The sequence below is a fragment of the Lacerta agilis genome, chromosome 8, assembly GCF_009819535.1.
Source record: "Lacerta agilis isolate rLacAgi1 chromosome 8, rLacAgi1.pri, whole genome shotgun sequence".
NCBI classification, from domain to species: domain Eukaryota; kingdom Metazoa; phylum Chordata; class Lepidosauria; order Squamata; family Lacertidae; genus Lacerta; species Lacerta agilis.
In genome coordinates, this window is record NC_046319.1 from 20141634 (window position 1) to 20169527 (window position 27894).

The 27894-nt window shown below is 48.8% G+C and overlaps 2 protein-coding genes across 2 annotated transcripts; one reads left to right on the forward strand and one right to left on the reverse strand.

Moving 5' to 3' along the window:
- Positions 1–898: 898 nt before the first annotated feature.
- Positions 899–22701, reverse strand: P3H1 (prolyl 3-hydroxylase 1). The gene is made up of 15 exons (XM_033156446.1): positions 22170–22701; positions 17226–17378; positions 15688–15877; positions 14813–14944; positions 12961–13100; positions 11262–11351; positions 10894–10946; positions 10289–10410; positions 9632–9759; positions 8180–8275; positions 7808–7958; positions 7404–7521; positions 5547–5622; positions 3849–3989; positions 899–1289 (listed from the first exon to the last, which is right to left on the reverse strand). The coding sequence occupies exons 1-15, from the start codon at positions 22662–22664 to the stop codon at positions 939–941; spliced, it is 2436 nt and encodes an 811-aa protein (XP_033012337.1). The 5' UTR covers positions 22665–22701; the 3' UTR covers positions 899–938.
- Positions 22702–24116: 1415 nt separating this feature from the next.
- On the forward strand, positions 24117–27659 carry C8H1orf50 (chromosome 8 C1orf50 homolog). Its single transcript, XM_033156448.1, has 4 exons — positions 24117–24305; positions 25027–25113; positions 25708–25839; positions 27010–27659. The coding sequence occupies exons 1-4, from the start codon at positions 24141–24143 to the stop codon at positions 27193–27195; spliced, it is 570 nt and encodes a 189-aa protein (XP_033012339.1). The 5' UTR covers positions 24117–24140; the 3' UTR covers positions 27196–27659.
- Positions 27660–27894: the final 235 nt, after the last annotated feature.

The window sequence follows — 27894 nt, forward strand, 5'->3', positions numbered from 1 at the left end:
CACTGGGGGACACTCAGAATCATAGAATTTTAGAGCTGGAAAGGGCCTTGGAGGTCATTCCGGAATTAAAACCCCTTTCCTCAACAGAGGACTCAACTGCAGTGTCCCTGACGGATGATCATCCAGAATCTACTTCAAGGTGGGGAATATTTTCTTCAAGCCAAGGGCCACTTTCCATTCTAGGCAACCTTTCAGGGGCCACATGCTCATGATGGGTGGAGCAAGAGGGCGGAGAACAAATGCAAATTTTACCTCTGTATGAAGACTGGTTTCTACCCACATGAGACACTTACTTGTTCCGGAGCAGGAAAGTGGTATCCGTCTTATTTTATTTGGTACATTTGCATCCCCCTCTTCCTCCACAGATCTCAGGCAGGCCCTGTTGGGCTGCCCCTGTTTTTATCCTCACAACAACCCTGTGAGGTAGGTTAGATTTGGAGACGGCAACTGGCCCACAAGTCGCCTGCTAAGTTTCGTAGCCGAGTGGGGATTTGAATTCAAGTCTCTGGGCAGCAGAGCTACCCCTGCTACCCCAAAACTGCCTCTCCCTTACTGTAAACGGCCTCAAGTTGAACCGAAACCCCTTTAACCGCTTAAAGGGCTCTGGACCTTTAAAAAAGAAAAGGAAAAAAGAAAACGCAGCTGGCGGTGTGGCCCCCTTTGGAGAAACAGAACATGGGGGGGGGGGGAGAGAGAGAGGCAGACGGAAACAGGAAGCTTCCCCCTTCTCCAACCCAATAAAATCCCCTGGGCCACAGCAACCATATGTAAGGCACTTGGGAGGAGGTTATGTTCAGTCTTGTTTGTGTCCCGGATGAGGGTCACAATCCACAGGCAGGCAGTCCCGCTATGCTCAGCACCGTAAAAGTTCGGCCTGTTGCCGCCTCTCGGGCTCCCTTGGTTGTGTGCATTTGTGTACTGTATCGGGGTGTGATAGATTACAGCTCGTCTTTCCCTAAAGTGGCGTCTTGCTCGGGGTCTTCCGCTGGGGCTGGCGTGGAACTCTCCGCCACGATCTCCTTCTCCACCACGATCTTCTCCTTCTCCGCCACGATCTCCTCCTTCTCCGCCACGATCTTCTCCTTCTCCGCCACGATCTCCTTCTCCGCCACGATCTTCTCCTTCTCTGCCACGATCTCCTTCTCCGCCATAATCTCCTTCTCCGCCACGATCTCCTCCTTCTCTGCCACGATCTCCTCCTTCTCCGCCACGATCTCCTTCTCCGGAGGCAACTCTGCTTCCTCCGTGTTGAACAGCATCCGCACCAGGTCGTCGGCCTGGACTCTCTCCTGCGGTGGATGAGGAAGGAGACTTTGTTATGGGGGGTGGGGTGGGGAGGGTTTCAGGCTCTTGCGAAGAGCCCCGGGGGTGCTCTCATTATCCATTCTACAACAGGGGCTCCCAAAATGCACTCCGCCTGGGACCTTCTACATGCAAAGCAGGTGCTATGACCGCTAAACTGCAGCCACACCCAAAGCAGCTGCCCATTGTGCTGGATATTTAAACGCAGCCCAACCAACGGCGCATGTTTTGCCAGAAGGCGCATGAAGGGGCTGAGGCTCACAGAGTGTTCCTGCAAAATTGCTAGAGAGACCTCGCTGAGACCTCCCTCTTGTGGTCCTGACAGGAAGAAGGCATAGCTATATATCCTCCTCCCTGCCTGGGCTCATCCTCTTTCCACCCTTCTCAGTCATGAGAACACCTTCAGACTCCATCTTAAGCTAGACTTTAGCATGTTTTAGTAACCGAATTGCCACTTTAAGTAAGCCTGTCTGAACAAACCGGCTGCATCTGTTATTCTTCATGAGGCATACTGAGTGACTCGTGTTATTTTTACCCTTTACAGGACTGTGTGGTTGCTATTTTAAGGGGGAGAAAAGAGGGTAAATAATAGGAAAACCCAGTCTGCCTTAAAACATCCTGGATTGCTAACACTAAAAGGCTAACACTCGCCTATCTAAGCTTCCCTTTTAAGCTGCAAAGGGATAGCACTCTGCTGAATGCACAAATGTGAGGAAGGAGGAGTGATACAGTATCTAATAAATATATCCTCCCTTAGCATCTAATTGGTACACCCCAACACATTTCTCCACAGGGCTGCCTGGGACATTATGAAAGGTATGAGAGGAGAACAAGGTGAGCAAACTAGCAAGCCTTTCGTAGAACTGTATCATTGGTACATCCCTAAGAGGTCATCCATTCTAGCCCCCCCGTTCGTTGTGGGGTGCAGCTTCAGCCACCCAACCAGGTTTAAACACCTGCAGGCGAGGAGGACACACCACCTCCCTAGGCAGCTTGGCCTACAATCAAACAGCTCTTGAATATTTCGACCACTGGCCAGAGTGCAACATATGAAACAGCAGAGAGCATGCGAAGATAAATCGATTAAAATTAAAGCTCTGCGAACTAATACACAATAAATAATTCCGATATAAAACAGCTAAAACCTTAGTCGCTAATTTAGAACATAATTTAAAACCACCAGCCTGGTGGAACGCTCTCTCGCAAGAGACCTGGGCCCTGAGAGATTTGACATCCTTCCGCAGGGCCTGCAAGACGGAGCTGTTCTGCCAGGCCTTTGGTCAGGGTTCAGTCTGACTGATTTTCTCTTTGTATAAGAAGCATGAAGGAGGTTTCCCAGCCCGCTCACAGGTCTTTATAATATCAGTGGAAACAGTTGGTCCTGGCAAGTATTAACTGCTTTCAGTTTTAACCTGAGGATTTTCATTTGTCCAGTTTGAACTTTATTTAAATTAATTTTGGGATGCATTTTAATCGATTGATTGCTTGCTTTTATGCATATTGTATTATTTATATGATGTTAGTCGCTCTGAGCCCGGCTCCAGCCGGGGTACAAATAAATTATTATTATTAATTATTATTATTATTATTATTATACTTAGACATTGGCTATTAGGTTCATTCAAAGCTTGTCTCCTTAATCTTATAGCAGCAGCACAGAATTTAGCTGCTTTTAAGGTGGTCTCTGTTTCCCTGTCCTCGATTAAGTATTTTAAGTAATAATCATCAGTTCTACTTGCGGGTTTGCTGCGTGACTGGAGTGACAAACACAGAGCGTATAACCTTGTAGTAATGACAGCGCAGTAGGGCTTGAGTAGCATGTTCGCTCTGAATATGGTTTGCCTTCAATTCTGCCCTGCTGGTGGAAGGACATTAAATCCGGCAAGCGTAAAAAGCTCTTCTAAATTTGGGTATTTCTATTTTGGATAAACACCTCACTTTGGATAAACCCCCTCCTGTTATCTTTAATTTCTGGATACCTTGTCATTTCAACTCATGTGGCATTCCAGCTCAACACCCCCTATTTGTTGCTTAATGGTGGATTCGGCTTTTTCATATCCACAAGTTATCAGAGCCTGCAGTGCTCAGTTTCTCTTGCAGTGAGGATTTCCCCATTTTTGTTTCGCACGTGTCTATTAAAGTTAAAGGTGCCAGAACCTACCGGGAAGAAAAAGTAGTTTTAGCCAATAATGGATCTTCAGAACCCATATCCAGGACCTAAACAGCTCTTGCCATCTAGCAAATGCCTCCAAACGCTTAGCCAAAAGATCTGCTTCGATGCCGCGCCTACCCACTAGGCTTCCTTGCTCTGTCCTCTGCATAACAACCAGGTGTTTTAGAAAGCACTTCCCTGGGAGAAAGGGCGGAGGCAGAAAACTTGAGGCCGAGTCGCCTGCAATGCAGAAACGAAACCCAGCAAAGCCCCCCCTCCCTTATTTTTTGCAGAATTTTGCACACAGGCCTGGATATGGGGGCGGGAGAAAAAGAAGGGCATGGCAGGATGGAGAAGGGAGGAGTGAGGCAAAGCGACAAGACGTTCTACATACCCGTTCAGTGTGACGGGGGTCCAGGGTGAACCACAAGGCAATAGCGCATCGCTGGCCCTTGGTCACGGCTTTCACGCCATGCGGGTTTTCGGAGCCTGACGAGAAACCCACAGCCCGGCCACACTGGGGCTGAACCTCTGCCTGAAAACCAACAAAGGAGATCAGAGGACCATTTTGATTTGGACAGCACACCCCAAACTGAATTGCTTCCCGCCGGGATAGTTGTGCTGACTGGAGCTGATGGGAGTTGTAGTCCCAAACACCTAGAAGGCAGATGGCCTTTCTAGGCCAGTGGTCACACTAGGATTCATGAACAAATAATGGTGGTATCTGACTCCTAGTAAGTTAGCAAAAATGTATAGAACAGGTACAAATACATGCTGGAAATGTAAAGAAGAAGAAGGTACCTTTTATCATATGTGGTGGAAGTGTAAGAAAATAAAAGCTTTCTGGGAGATGATATATAATGAAATGAAAAAAACTGTTTAAAATAACTTTTGCAGTGGAAAACCCGGAAGCTTTATTATTAGGAATTATAGGTACTGACAACCCAAAGCAGCAGTAAAGACTTTTTTATGTACAGCCGCTCGGATGTAGAAAGAGATAGAAAGAAGGCAAACTAAGCTGAAATGGCAAAGCTGACTGGAAAACTCAGGAACTAAGAGGACAAAAACTTTAAAAAAGAATGGGGGAAATTTATAACTGATCTAGGAGACCACTACAAGAAGATGGAAACAATAGCAGGATTTTAATCTCACTTGTAATGTAACGGATACCATGGATAATTTGGACTGATATGAAATATAGAGTATAGAAAAATATGCAGTTGTAAATGTTGATAATAGGACGCATGGAGAGGGTGGGGGGAAGTCGCGAGATTCAGAGTAATATCTACATGTGGATATGCATTTGGAATGTTATGATTCTATATTTGAAAAATCAAATAAAAAGGATTTAAAAAAGAAAAGAAAAAAGGGATTCACCCACACCCTACCCCTTCTCGTCCCTCCCAGAAAAAGACAGAGATCTGAAGGAAGTGGGAAAGAGTGTCACTCCTCCAGCTTCCTCCTTCTTCCAACTTCCTCCTTCTAGGAAGGAGGTTTCAGGGGAGACAAAGCAAACCACGATCACCACCTGGCAGCTGAGGGCCACTGAGTGAGTGGGAAGGAGGCTCAGCGATCTCATGGGTACTCAGGGGGGGGGCAGCATTGCATCTGTTGGTGAGCCCCGGTATAACTGCTAACATTAAGCGGAAGAGCCAGAACCAGGACTCAGCTGCATTGGCAAAGAGAAATCGCTTTGTATGCGTTGGTTTATGCATTCTAACACTGTGACACCAGATGGCGCTGTGGAGTTCCATTTTTGCCAACCCGATTTCTTGTACAAAGCTTTGCAATGATTTTAAATGAAATGCTTCTTGGATGTGTCCTGATCCAATCATGCTTATTTGCACAACGTGTGGAAAGACGTCGGAATCCAGCACGGAAGGGGCATAGCCCCGCTGGAACGAATGAAATCCACTAACTTCAGTGGGTCTACTCTGAGCAGGGCGGATATTGGAGGCAATACAGGGCTGGCTCATTTGCAACAAGGTCACACACAGACTGTGGAGTCCAGCAGAGATGACCTCGCGGAGGATTCCCTTCGCCCAGAGACACCCGTAAGACCACAGAACACAAAGAGAAACAACCGACTCACAGTCACCGTCGTGGCGTCCAGCTCCGTGAAGTAAAAAGCTCCTCCTTCAAAGTCACCGTTGAGGTAGAGAATAGCACTAGAATTGGCAGAGGACAGGGGGAGATATTATGCCCATGCCTTTCCTTCTGGTGGAGCAGAGAAACACACAGACTAACCTTCACCTGCTTCGTTTTGAAAGTGTCCTTAAAGGACCCTATTTCCAGGGGCTGTCAGCGTTTTTGGGTCACTGGGCTCATTTGCCTTTTAAAGAGAGTGTCGTGGGCCACTTACCACAGATCTGAGACTTGAAAAGGGGCACAGAGCTGGAGGAGGAGGGAGGAAAGAGCGTCACACTCCCAACTTTCAGCTCTATGTTCCTTTTCAGGGGAGAAAAAAAGTAATTGGTCTTTTGCCACCCCATGGCCATGGGGTGGGGCCCTCAGAGGCTCTACAAGCACCAGGGGAAGACCACAGGGGCACCATTGCGCCCGTGGGCACCGCAATGGCAACTGCTGCTCCAGGCTCTAATTTGCAGCGCGTTATGGAGCAAAGGCAGACTCTGCTAAGGTGCAGGGAATATGCATCAGAACTGCCTACCTCTTCCTTCCTTCCTTCCTTCCTTCCTTCCTTCCTTCCTTAAAAAAGAGGGATTCTAGTCCTCATTGTTCAAGATGGAAATTGAAAACCCAGCCAAGTCCTTCTGAGCAGAAGGGGCTGAGCAAAATGTATGCAGATAGGTGAACCAAACATGTTCCCTTGGACATGTTGCGACCCACAGGACAGAAAACAAGGTTGTTACATCTCACTTGGGACAGCCTACTTGAAGATGGTTATATCCTATCAACTTCTCAGTCTCCTCTTCTCCAGGTTAAACATACTCAACTCCCTCAACCATTCCTCATAAGGCTTGTCTTGCAGACCCTTTATCCTCTTGGTCGCCCTCCTCTGCGCATGCTCCAGCTTGTCGATATCCTTCTAAAACTGTAGTGCCCAGAACTGGACACGGGACTCCGGCAAGTTGCTATTTCAAGAATAACCTGGCAGAGGTTGGCCATCTGTGCCTGATATGTCTTTTCTATGCTGTTCTTTTGATAGGCTGCTCTTATATTATTTTAAATGGGTATTTTAATCACTTTACTCTCATGCTGGGTAACGTAAGTCTTTGGAGCGGCTCTGAGGCCCCCTGGTGGAAAAAACCTGGGATACACACTGAAAGAAAATAAACAAGGCATGACATGAGCCCAGTCTCTCTCTCTCTCTCTCTCTGTGTGTGTGTGTGTGTGTGTGTGAAAAGGGAGTGAACTATGCAATCCTGCAACCCCCCTTGCTTACTGATCTGGCCCACCACCAGAAAAAAGGGTTCCCCACCACTGTCCTAAAAGGGAGGGTCTTCAGGCAGCTAGACCTTGCCAACTATCTTAAGAACAGGGCGAGAGACTTTTGACCGTCCAGAGGTTGCTGGACTACAACTCCCACCTCACCCCTGACTGCTGGCCATGCTGGCTGGGGCTGATGGCTGCTGCAGTAGCCCAGCAACATCCAGAGATCCTCAGGTTCCCCATCAGCAGGGCAGTCACTCATGCAGGGACACAACACACAGCCTCCTTTCCCGATGGTGCTCCCAGGAGCCTTTAGCTCAGGGATGAGGAAGCTGTGGCCTTCCAGATGTTATAGACTATAACTCCCATCTTCCGTGACCACCGGGTGCACTGGCTGGGGTTGATGGGAGTCGTAGTCCGACAACATCAAGAGGGACACAAGGTCTGTGCCCTTTCTTAAGAGGTCAAAAAGCTGTTCAGGAGCACAACCACTGCAGTGCCTTGCTGTTGTCAGTGGAGAAGGAATTTTTCATTCTCTCCACTTCCCCACAGCCATTACCTGTAGTCCCGAAATGTGTAGGCTGGCGGCTCTTTGACACACACTAAAGCCTCTGCGTTAAGGATGCAGTTGTCCACGTGAACAGGGTGGCTCGGATCCGCCCGGTCTTCCTGTTTATCTGCACGGGAGACAGGCAGCACTGAAAGTTTGCACCACTGTGGCCAGCCTGCCACACTTCGCAGCGAAGATTCAATTACCCCAAGGAAAGCAACCCTTCACGTTTCTAGTCCTCATGGTGCGTTTGGAAAGGCAAATTCCAGGCAGGTGAGAGGCCTCGCGAGAGTTGGAGGACACATTCCAGCCAGGCCAGAAACACCCAAAGAGGGTGCGAGGCGGGGCTGGTGAGGGGGTGTGGCCTGAGGCAGGGGGTGTGCGCTAGAGGGTGTGCAGAATGCCCCACTTGCCTTCAATAGCAGTGCGGCACACCAGGTGGGAGTAAGAGAAGTGCAGGGGCGTGTCGAGGCGGAAATAGGACTCCATCACCAGCCGGACCTTCTCGGTCACGTTGTAGTAGAGGTAAGCACTTTGCATGGGCACTTTGCCTTCCTGTCCCAGCTATGGAGGCACAAGAGGCGCACAGAGGAGGTTGAAGTCCCAGATAACAACAATAACAACAACAACAACAACAACAACAACAACAACAACAAATTATTTATACCCCGCCCATCTGGCTGGGTTTCCCCAGACACTCTGGGCGGCTCCCAACAGAATTATTAAAAACACGATAAAAGATCAAACATTAAAAACTTCCCTAAACAGGGCTGCCTTCAGCTTACCTTGAGTGCTTTATAGACGGTGACGCCATAAAAAGTCTCGCTGGGGGTGTGTGGGGAGGTCTTCCCACGGTAGCCGTCCCCGGCAGAGGCAGCTGCCTGCATTGGGAGAGGGTAGAGAAAGTATATATATAAAACTGAACATATATATGTGTGTGTGTTACATTTTGTGTTTTACAATGTAGAATGTTCATTTATACAACCTTAAAATAGCAATGACTTCCCTTCTGTTTCCATGGTTCATTTTACATAGCATAAATCCCTGCATATTTTATATAAACTAAACCATTCAGTATTCCATTATTACTTCCATCAATACTTAGTTACACTGTTGAATTTATCTTAATGCTGCCAATGTTTCCATGTGCACACAATTCCCCTCCCATGTATTCAATAAACATTTTCCATTCTTCTTTAAACGAATGTTCTTCTTGTTCTCTTATTCTATACGCTAGATCCGCAAGCTGTGCGTATTCCATCAGTTTAAGTTGCCATTCTTCTTTGGTTGGGACATCACTCAATTTCCATTTTTGGGCTAACAAAACACGGGCCACCGTAGTGGCATACATAAACTTTTTTGACACTTGGGAATTTCCATCTGAATTATGCCCAACAAAAAGGACTCTGGGTTTTTGTGTGTGTGTGTGTGTGTGTGTGTGTTTTGGAAAAGAGCTTTTAAACATTTTTTCCCAATTCATTATAAATTATTTCCAATACTCTTTTACAGGTCCACCACACATGAAAGAACGTACCCTCGACCTCATTGCATCTCCAGCACTTATCTGATTCAGTCTTATACATCTACTCCAAGTAAAACTGAACATTTCAATCCTCTTTTTCTTCTGGGGTTGTGCTGAAAACCCCAGGTAAAAAAAGAAAGTAAAGGACCCCTGGACGGTCAAGTCCAGTCAAATGTGACTACAGGGTGCAGTGCTCATCTCACTTTTCAGGCTGAAGGTGCCGGTGTTTGTCCACAGACAGCTTTCGTGGTAATGTGTCCAGCATGACTAAACTGCTTCTGGTGCAACAGAACACCATGATGGAAACCAGAGCGCACAGAAACGCCATTTACCTTCCCGCCACACTGGTACCTATTTATCTACTTGCACTGGTGTGCTTTCAAACTGCTAGGTAGGCAGGAGCTGGGACACAGCAATAGGAGCTCACTCCGTCGTGCGGATTTGAACCTCCAACCTTCTGATCAGCAAGCCCAAGAGGCTCAGTGGTTTAGACCACAGCGCCACCCGCGTCCCTCAAGCAGAGTCATCTCAGGCCAAATGACAGAGCCTGAGAACAGACCCCTCGTGGTTCAATCCCCGTGCATCTCCAGGGTCAGACAAGCAGCTAAGGCAGCTGAGCTGAGAAAGAATCACCCTGGACCAAGACTCTAGAGCAAGCTGCAGCCTTCCAGAGCATCCACAATGCTGTGCTGGGACACGAGGGGCAGCTACTCACATTGGTCAGCCTCTGCAGTGCCCGACACTCCTCTTCGGAGAGAAAGCCATCCACCACCACACGCTGGGAGCCGTTGAGCAGCTTGGAGTTCATGGTGATGCCGAGCCCGTCGTACACCAAGGGGCCTCCTGTGTGAGACAACAAGAAGCAGCCGAGGCGTTATGGAACCTGGAGGCCCTTCAAGATGCTGTTGGACTCCAGCTCCCATCAACCCTCAAACGATAGGGCTGCTGGGATGTGTAGTCCACCGTCCTCTGGAGGAGCCAATTGGCCGCTGGGGGCTAAGCCTTGTCCTCCCAGTCAACAATCTCAAGCTCTTGCCCTAGCTTCAGTTTAGGAGCTGTCTTCAAGGGCAGCCCCATGCATAAGTCACTGCAGCAGTCTAACCAGAGAGGAGGAGGCAGAAGCTAGGCTAGAGGCATGTCAGGGGTGTGGCCCCTCTGGATGTCACTGAAACCCGCATCATCTCCAGTCAACATAGCCAACGGTCGAGGATAAAGGGAGTTGGGAGTCCTTATGGAGGGCCGCAGGTTCCCCACACCCGAGGAAAGGGATCACACCCTGCAGTTGGGACACAAGAGCTAGAGACACAGCGGGAGCCATGGGAAGAGACCCCTTTCCCTTGGCCACCGAAAAACACCCAGGCTGCCCTGTCACCTTCTCGCACGAGCTTGTTCATGTCCGTGGACTCCTTCGTCTTCTCCTCCACCAGGTTCTCGATCTCCTTCATGAGGTTGCCGATTTCTTCTGAGATGCGGGCTGCCGTCTCGCGCTCCACCCTGCAGAGAATGCAGACACAGGGCGGCGTCATCGGCTGGAAGGTCAACAGGTAGACCTTGGAATGGAGCCAATCGCCGGTCTGGGCAGTGCGGTTGTGGGGGGGGGAGAGTTCCCATGCAGATGTGGGAAGGAGAGCCAGGTTCAAAATCCTAGCTCTGAGCTATAAGGCAGCCAGGGAGAGAACAAGCTAGGCAGAGACACAAGCAGAGAGCCAACATGGTGTAGTGGTTAGAGTACTGGACTAGGACCTGGGAGACCAGAGTTCAAATCCCCACTTGGTCATGAAGCTCTCAATGGGTGACCTTGGAGCCAGTCCCTGCCTGTCAGCTTAAGCTACCTTGGAGGGTTGTTCTGGGGATTAAATGAGATGGGGAGCTATGGGAGCCACCTGGGGCTCCTTGGAGGAAAAAGTGGGATATAAAACCATTTAAAAAGGGGGGCGGGGAGAGAGGGAGAGAAAGTCTATTGAAAAAGGTGCTCACTTCTGCTTCTCTTGCAGCCTCTTAGGTATCACCTCTTCCGGTGTCCAAGTGTCCTTAAAAACAGGGGGAGAGAAAAAGAACTTAGCACAAGGATTTCCCCGAAAACTTACAACCAGGGGTGATGGAAATCTGGGCCTGCTGAGGTTCCTGGTCTCAGCTGCCCAGTCACTGTGGTCAGAAACTGGGGATGATCTAATAACATGTAATTATCCACAGATCCCTTCCTCCTTGACTCACACAGAGCCAGCCCTGTCACCTCCCCACCTCAAAGCCCTAGGCCCCACACTTTGCACCTTCCACTCATCCGCCTTTCCTTTAAAAAAGGGGCAAAACGGAGCAGGTTCCGGGCCGAAGGAGCCCCCTCTTACCGGGTCCACGAAGGGGATCCCAAAGACGTCGTAGGCGAAGAAAAGCTGCTCTTTCTCCAGAAGGCTGCGTCTCCAGTAGAGCTCGACATCCTGAGCGGCAGGGGGAGAAAAGGAGGGCAGAAAAGTCAGAAGCGGGCCAATCAAACAGATTCCTCGATTGGCCAGCACAGGGGTGAGAAACCTGTGCTGTGATTCAGCTGAAGGACCAGATCTCCCTCTGCCTGGGGTCCGAGATCTCCTAGGGAAGCCTTTCTCTCAATAATGCCACTGTAAGGACGTTCAGTGGTTGCTCATGAGAATGCAGGCTAACGCAGAACTTCTAAAAACTAAGTTCTTTATTGTGCAGATATTTACAGTGGAGCAAAAGTTCAAACGTCCATCTCATTCCTCCACAGAGTCTGGGAATGAACCCTTCCTGCTCTTTGTCCAGCAAAAGAGGCGCGGGATTCTGAACCCCCGCCTCCCCCTTCCACGTCTTTCCTGTCTGCGAACTCGGGGTGCGGGAACCTGTCCCTGTTCCCCGCTTCCCTCTTGGTGCTCAGGCTCTGCGATCCCTTCACAGCCCCTGCGCCGACTTCCTGCTTCCAACTCCCCCTCCCCACTGGAGGAATGGTTGCTTCCTGCTTAGGAGGGGGATGACGAACTGGTGAACAAAGGGGGTGGTTCCCTGTACTGCAAGCTCTCCCGGGATGCTACCTGCCTTGGGGAGGGGGGTTTCCTGACAGCCACCCTCCCAGGCATGTTTGGTGAGAGAGAGGGGCTTAGTAGCTGCCCCACATTGTGGAACTTCTTTCCATGGGGAGCCTAGGCTGGTAGGGGTGTGTTGATTTTTTTCAACTTTCGAATTCCAAAAAAGAGAGGGGCGCTAAGAAGTCGTAACATGACATGGGAATCTGAAACATGTTTTGGTTGAATTGATATAATCTAGATTTGCTTGGTAAGCGAAACTTGTGTAAAATTGCATAGAAATAATCAAAAAATGACTGCCAGGCACTTGCAGTTGTATTTACGGTTACCTGACATTTGCAGAAGGTAAAATTAAAATTCTTCGGTTTCCCAAAAGCAGTTTATGTGCCTCTTCAGCAAACATAGACTTATCAAGGTAAATGTTGTCCAATCACAAAAATAATAGCAGGTTTGAATTCCTCACACCCCAAAGCATATTTTTAAGACCCCACTCACTGAAGAAATTTACAAAAAATAAGTTTCACTCCCTACTAGGACGGCCCCCTCTCTGCTTCCCTCTCGCTGGTAGGCAAATACTTCCTTTTCTAATATAAATTAGATATGCAGTAATAAATTAGATATGCAGTAATAAAAAGATATAAAATAAGTAACTGCAGGAAGGAGGAGAGGTAAGTTGAAGAAGATGCAGAATATGGATTGATGTAAAAAAAATATCCAGCAAATATATGTAAAATGGGAAAAAATAACATTTATCTAAAAATCCCTGTAGGAGGGGAAAGACTTTATTTTCTTGTTCAGACAGGTCTTTGGCCACTAACTGGCCATTGTGTTGTGGCAGGCCTTCTGTGTGTGTATTGTGTTATGCATCCCCCCATTGTTGTGTTTTAAAACGGTTTTGTTTGATTCTGTGCTTTTTTTTTTAATAATAAGCTCACTTATTTAGTCTTGATATTTATTGTGTGCTTTTCATTGTACCCGTGAGCCTCTGCACCCCACCCGCCCGGACACCCACCTTTCTGGGGCCTACGGGCTTGGCCAGGTTGTCCCCCAGCACAGCTGTGTAGTAGGCCAGGTTCTGTTTCATCACTTCGTCGTTAGGGAAGAAGAGCAAATAGGTTTTGGCACACTCAATGGCCTTCTCGTAGTCGCCACCTGGAAAAAGGGGAGAGAACTAGCATAAGGACGTCAAAAGAAGAAGAAGAAGACCTGCATCTGGATCAGGCCAGGCACCCACTTGGTCCAGAGGGACGGGTTATCAGATGCCCCAAGGGGGATCCTGCAAGCGGGACCTGGGAGCAACAGCAACTGCTATTCAGACGCAAAGCAGTGGAGGGAGAATGTGACCGTTGTGCCTAGGGATGGAAAGCAGACATTTTTAGTGCTTTTAAAGAAGTGTCTTACCCATCCATCATAAGAGGCTCTCCATTCTTTCCCCAAAATTAGGAGCATCCTCCATGCTGACTTCTTCCATTTTTCTGATTGCTAGACAGTGAGGCCAGGGATTGCATCCGTCAACATGCCAACCGTATGCTCAATTGCAGCTTCCCTAACATAATAACCCAGGAAGCTGCCTTAAACGGAGACAGGCTATTGGGCTCATCCAGCTCGGCGTTGTCTGCAGAGACTGGAAGCCGCTCTCTGGGGCTGTTCCAAGCTGCGCTGAAGTTGCGTGCAAATGGGCACTCTGCCGCTGAGCTAAAACGCCAACCCCAGCACCCATTACTCAGAGGTATACCACTCCTGAATATGGAAGTTATATTTAACAATGGCGGCTAACCAATTTTGACCCGTCCTTTTCTTTCATTTGTCAAGTTTAACAGCTAGGTTATAAGCAACAGCCATCGACAAGGGCTTTGGCATGAATCTTGTCCCCGTGTGAAGAATAACTAAAACCGCCGCGAGGAGCTCCATAAAAAGTAAAGCAAGAAGTTACTTGTTTCTGGGGTGGGTTGGGGTGGGGGTGGGGAGGGAGAGATGCAGAAAGAAAACGGCCCCATCTCTAAAGTGCTTTCTTTTATAGTTATATAATAAATTATGGAACGGGATATATTTATTTGCATATGTTGCTTGTTTAAGACAAAATTCATTGTGAGCCATGTGGTGGTGCATTATGCGCCAGTGTGGTGTTGGACTAGGACCTGAAAGGGACCAGGGTTCGAATTCCCACCCCGCCATGATCTTGTTGGGGGGCCGGTCCCTGACATCAGCCTATAACCTACCTTGCAGGGCTGTTGTAGGGATTAAATGAGGAGCTGAAGAGCCATACTGTATATACCACCTTTTCCTTGGAGGAAAAGGCGGCACATAAATGAAATAAATAAATACATTCTTAAATAAATTGGTGCCGTTTGCATTTGCTTACGTCATTAAGGCAATATTTACTGTGCCCCATACGATGCATTCACAGTGTATTTGTAAATGCTTTTTAAAAAAAATGGTACAGCATTTATTTATTTATTTGCTTACATTGTTTATGTACAAGAAGCCCCAACTCTACTGGCATTCCACCAGCTTCTGAACTCTCAGTTAGAGTCTCCTGTTGTTTCAATGGCATTATTTCAACTCATATTTTAATTGTGGAGATTTATGGTGGCGCAACTGGTTCTCATACTTGCAAACAGCTTAGAAGCCTCTTTGGGTGTTACGAAGTGTATATATTAACACATTATCTAGGCAAACACATTTATTGCATACCGCACAATGTGTGGTGCGTTTTAGGTATTGTATGTGATATCATGAGGGTCCAAAGGATAACTTTTTCCTGGAGAGGGAGCACAGAGTAAAACAGCTGAAGGGGGAAGCAGGCCAGTTTCTCACCACAAAAATAAGAACCATTGTGCCTGGACATTTTTTCCTCAACTTACTGTTGTAGTAGGCAAACTGAAGGTAGTTGAAATGAGATGGAAGCAAGTCCTCAATGGGCTTCTCACTTCCGGTTTGAGATGCAAGTTCTGTGACGCAGCCTTGCTTGCAGCTCAACACTTGAGTGTAGTGATCTGGCAAAAACAAACAAACGACAGACCAGGTTTCTTCTTAAGAACAGGACCAGAGAGTTAAAGGGGTTTTTGCAGGCCAGAGGCAGGGAACCTCCAGCTTGCGTGCCATATCAGACCCAGGACAGCCCAAACCCTGGCTGCCTACCCCACACCTGATGTCATATTTGACATCAGGTGTGGGACAGGAAAGGGGGTGGCTACAAGAAGAAGAAGAAGAGTTTGGATTTGATATCCCGCTTTTCACTACCCGAAGGAGTCTCAAAGCGGCTAACATTCTCCTTTCCCTTCCTCCCCCACAACAAACACTCTGTGAGGTGAGTGGCTGAGAGACTTCAGAGAAGTGTGACTAGCCCAAGGTCAACCAGCAGCTGCATGTGGAGGAGTGTAGACACGAACCCGGTTCCCCAGATTACGAGTCTACCGCTCTTAACCACTACACCACACTGGCCACCACCACAAGGAACAATCGGGTGCTTAAAGTGAGCTCCGGACTGTTCCTTTGCAAACAGGACTTGCCATTCACTGCTGACAGCTTTGCCCCTTTGCAGGTGTGGTTTGGATTTTTTTATTTTCCCAGGCTGCACTGGCGAAACAACTTCTGGCCCTCTTCACTTCGTAGGCTCCCGAGTGGTGCAGTTCACCCACAAACTGATTTCACGGGGCGCTTCAGCATTTAGAGAAAAGAATTCACAGAGTTTCTTTCGCTCGTCCACGGCACTCGGGCCGCTGGGTGTGGGGCTCACCAATGATAGCTTGGAAAAGGTCCGCGTTGTACTCGAGGTAGTTGTAGCCTTCGTAATCGTACGGCCCCTCGCAAAGGGCTCGGCACTCGGTGTCGGCGACCCAGTAGGCTTCTAGTGCTTTCTCCAGGTGCAAGATGGCCGCCTGGGGCTTCTCCTCCGTGTAGTAACTCACACCCAGGCGGAATTCTTCCTACAAAAAAATAGGGGGGGGGAGCATGGGAAGCAGTCAGAACTTGCGCGAGAGATGGGAAGCACAGATTGGAAGCTAGTCCACCGACATCAATCTTGGCTAGACTGCACAAAGCATATGCTTGGAGGAACCTTGCTTTCTCAGACTGTATTAGGGCTCATGGCAAAGACCCTTTTTATCTGGCTGGCAAAGCCTGCCAGAACAAAAATGCCTCCAGTTATCTCTGGGAAGCGCAGAGGGTGGGTGCCTGTCGGATTCCCCAGAATGGGGCCCCCACCTTGGAGGCCCTGCTGCAGGTCAATGCTCCTGGGATCTTTGAAACCGGAAGGAGATACATAAGGGAGCAGGCCATCTCTCAGGTGTTCAGTAAGAAGCACAGTGCCTTGTACGTCAGCGCCTCGAACTTGACCCGGTTGCAGTTTGGCCACCAGTGCGAATCCCACAAGCAAGATGTTATATGCTGGCAGTAGTTTGGCTCGGCAAGCAATGTAGCTGCTCTGGTCTGGTCTGGACCAGCTCACCCCATTGCTCCCGCCACTGTCAGCAAGAATGAAGCGTTCCAGCATGTGGTGTTGCCACTGATCTTGCCTGCCCCTGAGCAGAGAACTCGAGCTGCAATGCTTGCAAGAACCGGGGCGTCCCGGCAATGGAAGGGGAGGGAGCCGGCAGCAATTGCTGTTTTGCCTCAGGTGGTGAAACAGGATGGGCCACCCCTGGGCACTGGGGTGGGAATTTTCCAGTCAGGAACCCAAGCAGCTGCTGTGGAGACCTCCAGTCTTATGGTGGGAATGACCGTGTTTGAACGTTGAGGGATGCTGGAGAATTTTTTTGTATGGCGAGGGGGAGGGTTCCCCTCACAGGTGTCCCCAGGTTTCAGGCCTGGGCAGGATTGAACCCTGACACCTACTTGCTAAGTCTCCTCTGATAAGCCACACACACAGTCCACAGAAAGACCAATTTGGAGACCACATTTGTGGCTTATAATGTGGAATTTCTGTATCCCAGGCTAGATTCTGGAGCAGCTTAGGTAGTAATTCATAGGCAGAATCAGAGGTGCCAATTTGAATAAAATATTGGGGCTGGGGGCTGGTAATCCCCGCCCCTCATAATTGATCATATGATGTGGTGCACGCACACCATTTGAATGGCAATGCCCATGAACTTGGGCGGGGGTGGGACGGTCCCCTCAAATATTTTATTGGGGGGCTGAAGATCTCCCAGGCCCTAGGAGTTGGCTCCTGTGGGCAGAATATGCACTCTCTCTGTGCATGTGAGTTTATGTGTTTTTTTTTGGGGGGGGGGGAGAATCTGGGCGCAGGTGATGTACAGTGGCCAATAGCATTCTCACCATGTGCGGCTTGGCCTCCAAGTCCACAAAGTCAGAGTCTTTGACGCCAGCCATCATCTGGTAGTAGTCCAAGTTCTGCCGCATCTCCATGTGGCCAGGGTTGGCCACAAAGAATGTGTGGGCTGCGGCCACGGCTTTGTCGAGCTTGTTGATCTGAGGGAGGGGGGGGAATAAAGACGGCGTTGAGTGCATGAGATGAAACTTGGTGGACCAAAGGTGGGGAGCCTTTCACAGCCTGGGGGGTCCCATTCTGTTTGAGCCAAACCTTTGTGGGGCCGGGGAGGGGGGATATGCTAGTAAAGAGTAGTACCAGAGGCCGAAGTGAGGAAAGCATTGAAAATAATAATGATGATGATCAGGTGTCTCAAAGAGGACAACAAAAACAGACCTAACAGACATTAAGATCAGATGCAAACACACACCAGCAAACAAATCTGAAATTCTCGTTTTTAAAAATATATATATCTTGCGCAAGTTCTCCCTACCCCACTTTAAAAAATGAGCATGAAAACAGCCAAGTTACATCAAAGTGACCCTCCCAATTAAAAACCAAGAGCCTGGGCAAATAAAATGTTTTACCTTTGTATAGCAGTCCAGTTTCTACACCTGAGATTACCAAAATTGCAACAACAAGCACTGCCGTTTGAGAGTTTCAGGGCCAGCCAAAGACATTTTGCTGCCCGAGGCAGAAAAGGCTGCTCCTCCCTCACCCCCTTCTACCACCATTCAACGCCAACCAGAGAGGCAGCTGAATTTTACAGCAACGCTCCTGATGCTGCAGTCACCTTCACGGCACCTGAGGGCATTGGGCTGGCTTGCCTTTGGCGGGCAATCTTTGTATTCTGATGGCCAGCAGGTCGCACTGTCTGCCGTCCCTGAACAGCCCAAAAAACCCCCCACCAAAGCCCCTCCAAATTGCTTGTGTGGATACTGCAACATGCCATAATGCGTTAGCAGTGAATTTCTAATGGACAGTCCACACACACCATTCTGCTTTATTCACGGTTCTGTTTTGCTTTTCTTTGCCCATTATTGACGTCTGGAGGGGCAATTCTGGAGCTACAGCACATCAAAGCAGAAAAAAATGAATGAGATTTGAACTCCATTCAAGTTCGCTGAGCGATATAGACAACGAAAGGCTTCCAACGTTTCTACTTTAGAAGTCATCTTAAAGAAGCTGGCCAGATCCCTCTTAAAGGACCTCCCCTATTTCAGAGTAAAATTTTTTTCCTGTTGCTGGGTTTTCAATTGGATTTATTACTTGGAAAATGATTGATATATTTTAATTTTTAAAAGATATACATATATACTTTAAAGGGCTTTTGGAGGAAAAACCTGATTGCTGCTGTTATTCATGCCTGCCTGGTGATTTGTTGCTGTTTTAATGTACTGTGTTTTCTAAAAACAATAAAGCGTAATTGAAAAAACAAACAAACAACAAGAACCTGAACATTTGCAAAAAGACTCCAGCAGGAAGTTTTGGAACACGCATCAATTGGAAAAGAAGGCGTGTGTCTGTGCAACGCGTCTGACAGTCCTGATACCACCATGAGCACGGCTTTGCACAAACACACAATGAAAAGGATTTCTGGAGAGGGCCCCCCAAAACTAACAGGAAGACATGCAAACACCCCACAAGCAGTTCACTGTGAAGGCAGGGCAGCCAACTGGAGCACATAAATCACCCTATCCGATAGACAGGAATAGCAGGAGGATTAAACTTTGAGTTTTCGCCTTTTAAGAATGGAAAGCGCTTAGGAATCAGCCACAGAGAGAAGCCAAAGGGGTTTTGGTGGGGGAGAAAGAGAGCCTTGGCTTTTTCCATAGATGCTTTCTCAACTCCAGTTGTTGAATCGGCTCTGAAACCTGAGAACACGGAGGAGGGCCCCCCTCTTTTTCTTCTTCCTGTGCAGCAGCCCCTCTATGGACGTGGCACATCGCCCCTCCTAAGGAAGTAGGGAGGAGAGAGAGAGACGAGAGAGGAAGGGCTGAACTTCTGGCCGCAGGGGAAGGAGCAGGGAAACGCTTTCTAAGTGGCTGGAATGAACATGTGGCAGACAAGCGGATGGAGACTATAAGAGAGACAGGCCGGGTCAACTCTTCAGAACTGGAAAAGCCATTAAAGGCGAAACCCTTTCTGCAAAAACTGTCCCTGAATCCAGGCAGCTCAAACTCATCAGCTCCTCCATCCCTGCTTTGTTCTCTTCAGACATTGCAACCGAGACCCAGGGCTTTCTACAAGGCTGCTTCCTATATAAAGACAAAGTATTCCTTCATTTTCCAACTGGGCCACAGGAAATCTGGAACGACCTCAGATTTCCAGTGGCAGATTCAGTTGTCCAACTTTCCCCAGACTTCCAACAAAGGGGAGATACTTCCAGGACTCGGGCAAAGTCCAGGCATTGGTCAATGGCATTGCAACTGACCCAGTCACTGGTGCATGAGGCTAAAGAGAAAGCCCATAGGTTCATCCATGGGGGCAGCAGCAGCAGCAGGATTGGGGCTGAAATGCAATGGCAGGTCCAGTCCTAAGCATGGATGTGAGATAGATGTGATGCATGCTGGACCAAGGCTAGCGGCCCACCTGGTCCAGCATCCTCCTGTCACAGTGACCAACCAGAAGGCTCAATGGGAAGCCTGCAAGCTAGACCGGAGGGCAACAGCGCTCTCCTTGCTTGTGATTGCCAGCAATGGAAAAATGATTTCTCCGATAATGGATGCTTTTTGAGATGTAGATGGTGCTGTTTATTGCCTGCTCCCAGTGTGATTATTTTCACCCACAGCTACAGTTTATTACACAGATGCGATTATAATATGTTCAACCTCTGTATTGCACTTTTAAGCGCTCGGCGTATTTCACATGCATTTATCTAGCTGCAAACCTCACGAGCTTGCAAGATAAACCGATATTATTATACCCAATTTTGCAGTCGGAGATGCAAAAGAGAGTGCAGCTTTTCAACTCTGTCTCTTAGCCATTTTGCAATTTCTATTTTCTTTCTCTCTCCTTCCTCCAGTCTCTGTAGCTGTAGCCTGGTTTCTCTGTTTCTTTCTGTCGAAGCTCTTCAACGTTTCTTCAACCTCCATGATGCCAGGCGGCAGGGAAGTGTTTTCTCTCCTCCCAGGACTGCCTAGTGCAGAGGTGGGGACTCTTCTTCAACTAGGGGGCCACATTCCCTTCTGGTAAATCTTATGGGGGCCACATGCAAGTGATGAGGAAGACCAGAGGCGAAAGTGGGCAGAGCAACCAATGTGAATTTTAATTTCGTGTAGTAGGCAAGCATATATATTTATTTACACACACCCACACACCCCTCATCATCCATCCACGCAAGCAAGAGGCATAACTACGGCACGTCCCAGCCAAGCAAAGTATCTGGAGTGCAAAGCAGAGTCATTGAAAGGCCTGGGGAGATTTCCAAGAGCCAGATAAATGGGCCTGGAGGGCCATATTTGACCTCCTGTCCTAGCCACTGAGAGCTCTCTCTTTCAGGTCATGCTGGATCAGACCAAACTTCAACATCCTGTTTCCCCACAGTGGGGGGGGGGAGTCTCTGGGAAGCCCACCAGCAGGGCATGAAAAAAAAGTATTTTGTGGTAAACTGCCTCTGAACCTGGAGGTTCAACAGAAGCATTTCGACTAGTGGCCACTGACCTTTTCCCCCCAAAAGCCCACCAAGTGGCAGTGAGGCCCATAGGCACAAGCCCTTTCTCTCAAGCTCCCCCCCCTATTCTCTTTGTTTCCTTTGTTTCTCAATTCCATCTGTCCTAAATTATCCCATCGCTGTATCTTCAAAATAAAAAACTTTGAGGGCTCCTCTTCAAAAGAGATTCCTTGCCGAATCAGATTAAAAGTCCGTGTTGCCCAACAATCTGTCTCCAGAAATACTGCATGGAAGCTCACAAGAGTGGTGAGAGAGACTGCCATCACTATTTAAGTCCCACCATAAGAGAAGGTATACTGCTCTGAACTGGGGAGGCTCTGCTTTAGCTACCACAAATGCTCGTGGCATTTGTATTGACTTTAGGTTGTGTCCTGAACTTGCTATCATTTTAGGTCACTGAAAGGCCACACAGCTTACTGTTCAAGAAGGAAAATAATTTCTCACCCTGCATGCCTACTCAGAAGTAAGCACCACCATGTTCAGTGAGGCTTAAAGTGGCAGTGGTGTGGAGACAGCACAATTTTGGACATGAATATATCGACAAAAGAAAGTACTTCTTCAGACAGGGCATGAACTAAGGAATTCAGAGGCAGTGGTGGACTGCTTTAAAAGAGGATAAGCCAAACTAAGGCTATCAATGGCTACTAGCCCTGATGGCTATGTTTCTACCTCCAATGATGGAGGAAGCAATGCTTCTGAATTTCAGTTGCTGGAAACTACAGGAGGGGAGAGTAGACATGGATGACCCAGGGTCTGATTGACAGTTTCCGTGGTACGGAACCGTAGAATTGTAAGAGTTGGAAAGGACCCCGGTGGCCATCTAGACCACCCTCCTGCAATGCAGGAATCTTCTGTCCCATGTGGGGCTCGAACCCAAGACCCTGAGATTAAGAGCCTCCTGATTGCTGACAAAACTGCCCCAGTAGGCACCTGGTTGGCCACTGTGAGAACAGTATGCTAGACTAGATTTGAGCTCTTCTCACATTCTTAAAGGAACATTGAAACCAGTTAGGGCTCCAACCAGCAGCATCAAATCATCTCTTCCAACCCCCCTCAAACCTTTGCCAAAACTGAATCCAACTGAACTCGACGGGGTCTACTTCCCGGCCGGGTAAATACGCAGAGAGGATTGGGACGAATCCTAACCAAGCTGGATAGATCCCCCAGAGGGGCTCCCGTGACTCCTTTCCTCCCCGAGAAGGTCCCATTTGAAAACATCTCTCCCCCCCCCCCCGCCCATCCTATCTCCGTCAGTCCCCGATCCAAGTGAACAGGCTACCTTGAAATAAGCCACTTGGAGATAGTTGTACGGACTGCGCTTGCGGAACTCCAGCTCCGTCTCCTCGCCGAGCTGGTAGCGGGAGGCGCCGTCGGGGAGGCACTTGCGGAGGCAGCCGGCGCGGCGGAGGAGCTGCCCGAAGAAGCGGAGGTCGTCCAGCGGGCGCCGCTCTCCGACGGCGGGAGGCGCCGGGTGCTGCTGCTGTTCGTCCTCCGCCGGGTGAGGCGGGGTTCCGTCGGTGCTGTTGGCAGCGCAGCGCAAGCGGCACTGGATCAGGCGCGCCCGGTGCGCCTCCCGCGCCCGCAGCGCCCTCTCCATATGCAGGATGACGGCGCTCCAGTCCCCGCGGGCGTAAGCCTCCGTGCCCGCCGCCAGCAGCAAGTCCGCGGGCAGGGAGGAAGGGTCCGCCTCGGCCCCGACGGCAGGGACAGAGAGCTGCGCCGCCAGCACCAGGAGCCCAAAGAGGGGCCGCGCAAGCAGCTCCCGGGGCGCCATCGTGGCTCGCTTGCCGGCTGCGAAGGGGCGCGCAGGGAGGCTGGCCACGCCCACCCCGACGGGAAAGAGGCCCCGCCCTCGGTAGCAAACAGCCCCGCCCTTCTCCCGGAGGCCCCGCCTCCAGCACCTCACATAGCAGAGCCTCCGCCGTCTTTGCAGAGACGTCTAAGATTGAGCGTCCTGTCACTTTTATGTAGTTGTTGTTCAGTCGTTCAGTCGTATCCGACTCTTCGTGACCCCATGGACCAGAGCACGCCAGGCACGCCTATCCTTCACTGCCTCTCGCAGTTTGGCCAAACTCATGTTAGTAGCTTCGAGAACACTGTCCAACCATCTCATCCTCTGTCGTCCCCTTCTCCTTGTGCCCTCCATCTTTCCCAACATCAGGGTCTTTTCTAGGGAGTCTTCTCTTCTCATGAGGTGGCCAAAGTACTGGAGCCTCAACTTCAGGATCTGTCCTTCTAGTGAGCACTCAAGGCTGATTTCTTTAAGGATGGATAGGTTTGATCTTCTTGCAGTCCATGGGACTCTCAAGAGTCTCCTCCAGCACCATAATTCAAAAGCATCAATTCTTCGGCGATCAGCCTTTTATGGTCCAACTCTCACCACGCCGAATTTTTTAGTGCTCGGTTTAAATTATGTGTGTGTATATGTTCTACTCTCCTGCAATTCTTATGTAGCTATTTTTATTTGTTCATTGCAAAGCTTGATGCGCTGCTTTGAACCTTGAAGAGGTTTATGAAAAAAGAAGAAGACGCAAGAAATAAAAAAGAAACTCTCAGAAGCTGCTGTTTAAAACATTCAAGATTCAACCATCAAAAGGTAAAAATCAAAACACACGTCCGTGTTCTGTTGGATGGACTTGACTAAACAAAAATGTTCTTGGCAGGTGCAATGCTAAGTCCACTTACATGGGAGTAAAGCCCTTGAATTCAATAGCCTGCTTCTGAGTAGACACGGGTAGGGCTGCATAGCTATTCTGAAGGCAGTGAGATTTCTTTCCGATTGCGCTTCTTAAATGTCACAAGCGAAACAAGACCTGGATCAGAAAAAGGAGGGACTTTCTCTCGCTTGGCACTTTCCGCCCTGACTTTGTTAAGTCACAGCTAACCTTAAAACTTTGGATTTTCCCTTGGGGGAAAAGGGGGGGGGGGAGTTTGGCTGATACCCTTAATACCACTTCACAAACCTAGTGGTAGTCTATAATTTAGCAAGTCTATGCAGCGCTCCCAGAAGCTCCGCCCATTTCCTGCCTTCTACGTACCTCAAAAGGGAACAGCCTACAAAAGGGAACAGCGCCTCAAATCTCCTGAGGCTCCGCCCCTCCGCGACTCGTATGTCCACCCCGTTCCCAATTGGCGGAAAGGCTGGCTTCGCCCACTCCGTTCTGTCCCCTGGTTGTCCCGCCTTCTTTCTGACGTAAGGCGATCGGAGGCCAATGGGCGGTCGAAGGGGGCGGGGCTTGTGCCACGAGGAATGGCGGCCAGGGCGGAAGCGGAGTCCGAAGCCGGTGCCGCTGCTGAGTCTCCGGCCGCGTTGTCTCTGGAGGCGGCGCTGGTGGAGTCCAACTTCCAACTGACGCCGTCTGCGCGGAAGGCTCGGCCTTCGGACTTGGTGGCTCTAGCAGAGCAGGTGCAGAAGGTGAGCGAGGAGGGTGCCTCTGAGAGCGTGCAGAGCGCCTGTGTTTCATAAGCCTCCGGGCACATGCAGAGTGGGTTTATTTTTGTTTATTAATGCCTGATGGAATGTTCGGTGGTTGTTCCGTGGGCCTTGGCAATGGTGGCCTCTAGATGACAGCTAGGGTGAGCATGTCAGCTTGTCCCCCAAACTCCATTTGCCGGTTTCGTGTAGTGTTTAGAATGCAGGAATTGGACCTGGGACACCGGGGTTCACATCCCCATAAGGCCACGAAGCTCTCACAGGGTGACCTTCGGGCAGTCACTGCCTCTCAGCCTAACCTACCTCACAAGGTTGTTGTGGGGATTAAACTAGGAGGGGGAGAACCATGTACTCTACCTTCAGCTCTGTAGAGAACAAAACACAGGATATAAACACAATAAATAAATAAATAAAAGGTCATTACTGCTGTTCACTTATGTAAAAATGTTTGAACACACTAATGTTGGTTACACCCCCTGAGTACACACCTTGAAATTAATGGACATCACTTAACTTTTCCCCATTAATTTCAATGGGTCTTCACTGATTATAATGCATTCTTGTTGTTCATTTATGAATGCCCTTCCATGCAAATATTTCAAAGTGCTGTACAGAAACCACCCTTGAACTTTTGTTGCTTATATGGAGACCCAGACTTCCAATCTCCTTTAAAAAATATTCCTGTTTCTGTTCTTTTCTACAGGCCGATGATTTCACCCGAGCAAATGCCTGCAACAGACTGACCGTCATAGCAGAACAAATCCGGTACTTGCAGGAACAAGCCAGAAAGGTAAGTGTGGGGAGGGGAAGAACTCCATTATCAAAGGCTTGCACAGTTCTAAAATAACACACCCCAGAGAGGTTTTTTCTCTACCTCCCTTCATAGCAACGCCATCTCTAACCACTGCAGCACACTAGCCAATTGGCTGATTTGCTGGCGCCTTCAAAGCCAAGTGCAAAGAGGTCCACAAGATCTCTGCAGGCAAAAAAAGTCCCCTGAGGTGACTGCCTGGGTGATGGGCCATTAAGGGGGAACAAAGGAAAACGACTCTGTGTGAGATGGCAAATGGGTGGGCCCCCTTCCCCAGCACATGGCTAGTTAGAAGGACAAAGCCAGAGTTCAGAGTTGAAAGTTGCAGTGATGTGACTTGGGAGGAAAACAGCAAGCTTGAGAGAAAAAGCAGTATTTCATAGAATCAAATAATTATAATGTTGGGACTTTGAAGACCACCATGCAATGCAGGAATATGCAGGTGTCCCATATGGGGATCGAACCTGTAACCTTGGCATTATCAGCGCCACATTCTAACCAACTGTTTGTATCCAAGACTCTTTTGGGGTGTTGATGCTCCCTCCCTCTCTCAATCTCTCTCTGGTGTTCTAGGTTTTGGAAGAGGCTAACAGAGATGCTGATCTGCACCACGTTGCCTGCAATTTTGTGAAAAAGCCGGGCAATGTCTACTACCTGTACAGGCGGGATAGTGGCCAGCGCTATTTCTCCATGCTTTCACCTAAGGTACTGAGCCCTTCTTTTAAAAAGGGTTTTGAGTTTAGAGAAAAGGCAAGTAAGAGGCAACATTATAGAGGCTTATAAAAATAATTCCTGATTTGGAGAAAGTGAACAGAGGAAAGTTTCCCACCCCCCTCACCCTAAGACGAGAACTGATGAAAATCCAATGAAGCTGAATGTTGGAAGACAGATAAAAGGAAGTACTTATTCACAATGTGTCTATAGCTAATCTGTGGAACTCATTTCCACAGGAGGCAGCAATGGCCATCCGCTTGGCTCGCTTTAAACATGGGTTAGAGAAATTCATGGAGGGCAGTGGCTACTAACCCTGATGACTATGTTCTACTTCCACTGTCAGAGACAGTAATAATAATAAAACCGCAGGAGGGGAGGGTTGCAATTGTGCCCAGCTCCCGCTTGTGTGCTTCATATGAGGCATTTGCTGTGAGAACAGGGTGCTGGATTAGATGGGCCACTGGCCTGACTCTCTACATTCCTAAGGATCGTGTCGGAATAAGAAAAGTATCTTGTTTGTATTGTACTAGCAAAATGCTTGGCATCACTTTGTGGCAATACAGATCTCTCTGCTTACAGAATGCCCCCATTCCAGCCCCTGGCTTCTCCAGGTGATGGAGAAAGACTTCTTGCCTGAGGCTCTGGAGACCATGGCCTGTAGCCCTCTAGATTTTACTGTACTTTTGCTTCCATCATCCCCGACCACTGGGCATGGTGGCTTAGGGCTGGTGGGATTTGGGAGTCCAGCAATGTCTGCAGGAACTCAGGTTCCCAATCCCAGCTGGAGACCTTGGATCCCGGAGAACTGCTATCATTCAGAGTAGGATATGCTGGGACCAGTGTACTTGGAGAAGGCAGCTTTAGGGGTCGGCCAACATGCTTGCCATAGCATAGTGCAGGATTCTTCAGGCTTGCACCCCAGATGTTTGTGGGCTCCCAGCTCCCAGTCACCCCCAGCCAGTGTTCAGTGGTGATGGGAGCTGTGGTCCGACAACAGCCAAGGACCCAAGCCTGAAGGACACTGGCCTAGCAGTAGAGAGCATTTTGAGTGATTTGGTGCTCCATCAAGAGCACAGTGTAGACACTTTCTGCTGGCATTCTGGGGACTTGATAAGTGCTTCTTTCCTTCTCTTCCCCCTGCACCCCCTCCCACTTTCATAGGAATGGGGGGCCAGCTGCCCAAGCGAGTTCCTTGGTGCCTACAAACTGCAGCACGACATGTCCTGGACTCCTTCGGATGACATTGAGAAGCGTGACGCTGAGCTCAACGTTCTCGAGAAGCTGCTAAACCAGCAAGCGGCCCTACCCTCCTGCAGCGAGCCCAACTTCAGAGGCCTTACTATGTAATGGTGGACCTAGACCAACTCCTCCTCCCAACTCGGTGCCTTCCACACACTCAGTGGGACCACAACTCCCATCAGTTTCAGCGTTGTTGTTGTTTTTGGACTACAACTCCCATCAGTCCCAGCCGGTTCTACTTTCTGGTGCTGATGGAAGTTGTAGTCCAATATATCTGCAGGGCCCCAGGTTAAAGCAGCACATGGAAGGCTGTAGCTGCATACCAGGTCAATCTTGCTGCTGAACAAGGAGGCTCCATCCCAATATCATCACAACTAATTAAAACAAAACCAAAAACATACACGAGAATTGTCCTGCTGTATCAGGGATGGACAGAAGACAGATCAGGATTTGCTGGGAGATCTGCAATAGATCAAGAAGAGGTTCTGACTCCTGAATTACGTACGCTGCATCCAAATAAGCTATCCTCCGAACAGATCTGATGAAATTAATAGTAAATATATTGAAAATAATATGGCAGTATTATCAAGAGAACTCTTGGGCTGTATCCAACTAAATCCTATTCAGAGCTTTGAAAAGCAATTGTAAACAACAAATTACGCTAGTAGGTTTACAAGAAGTTTTGTAAGGAGGACTTTATGAAATACTACAGAAAAAAATTAGGAAGATGATAATTGGTTATAGATTATTAAAAGTAATAGTGAAATAATGAAAATACAAGATTAAGATATGAAAATTGGAAATGTT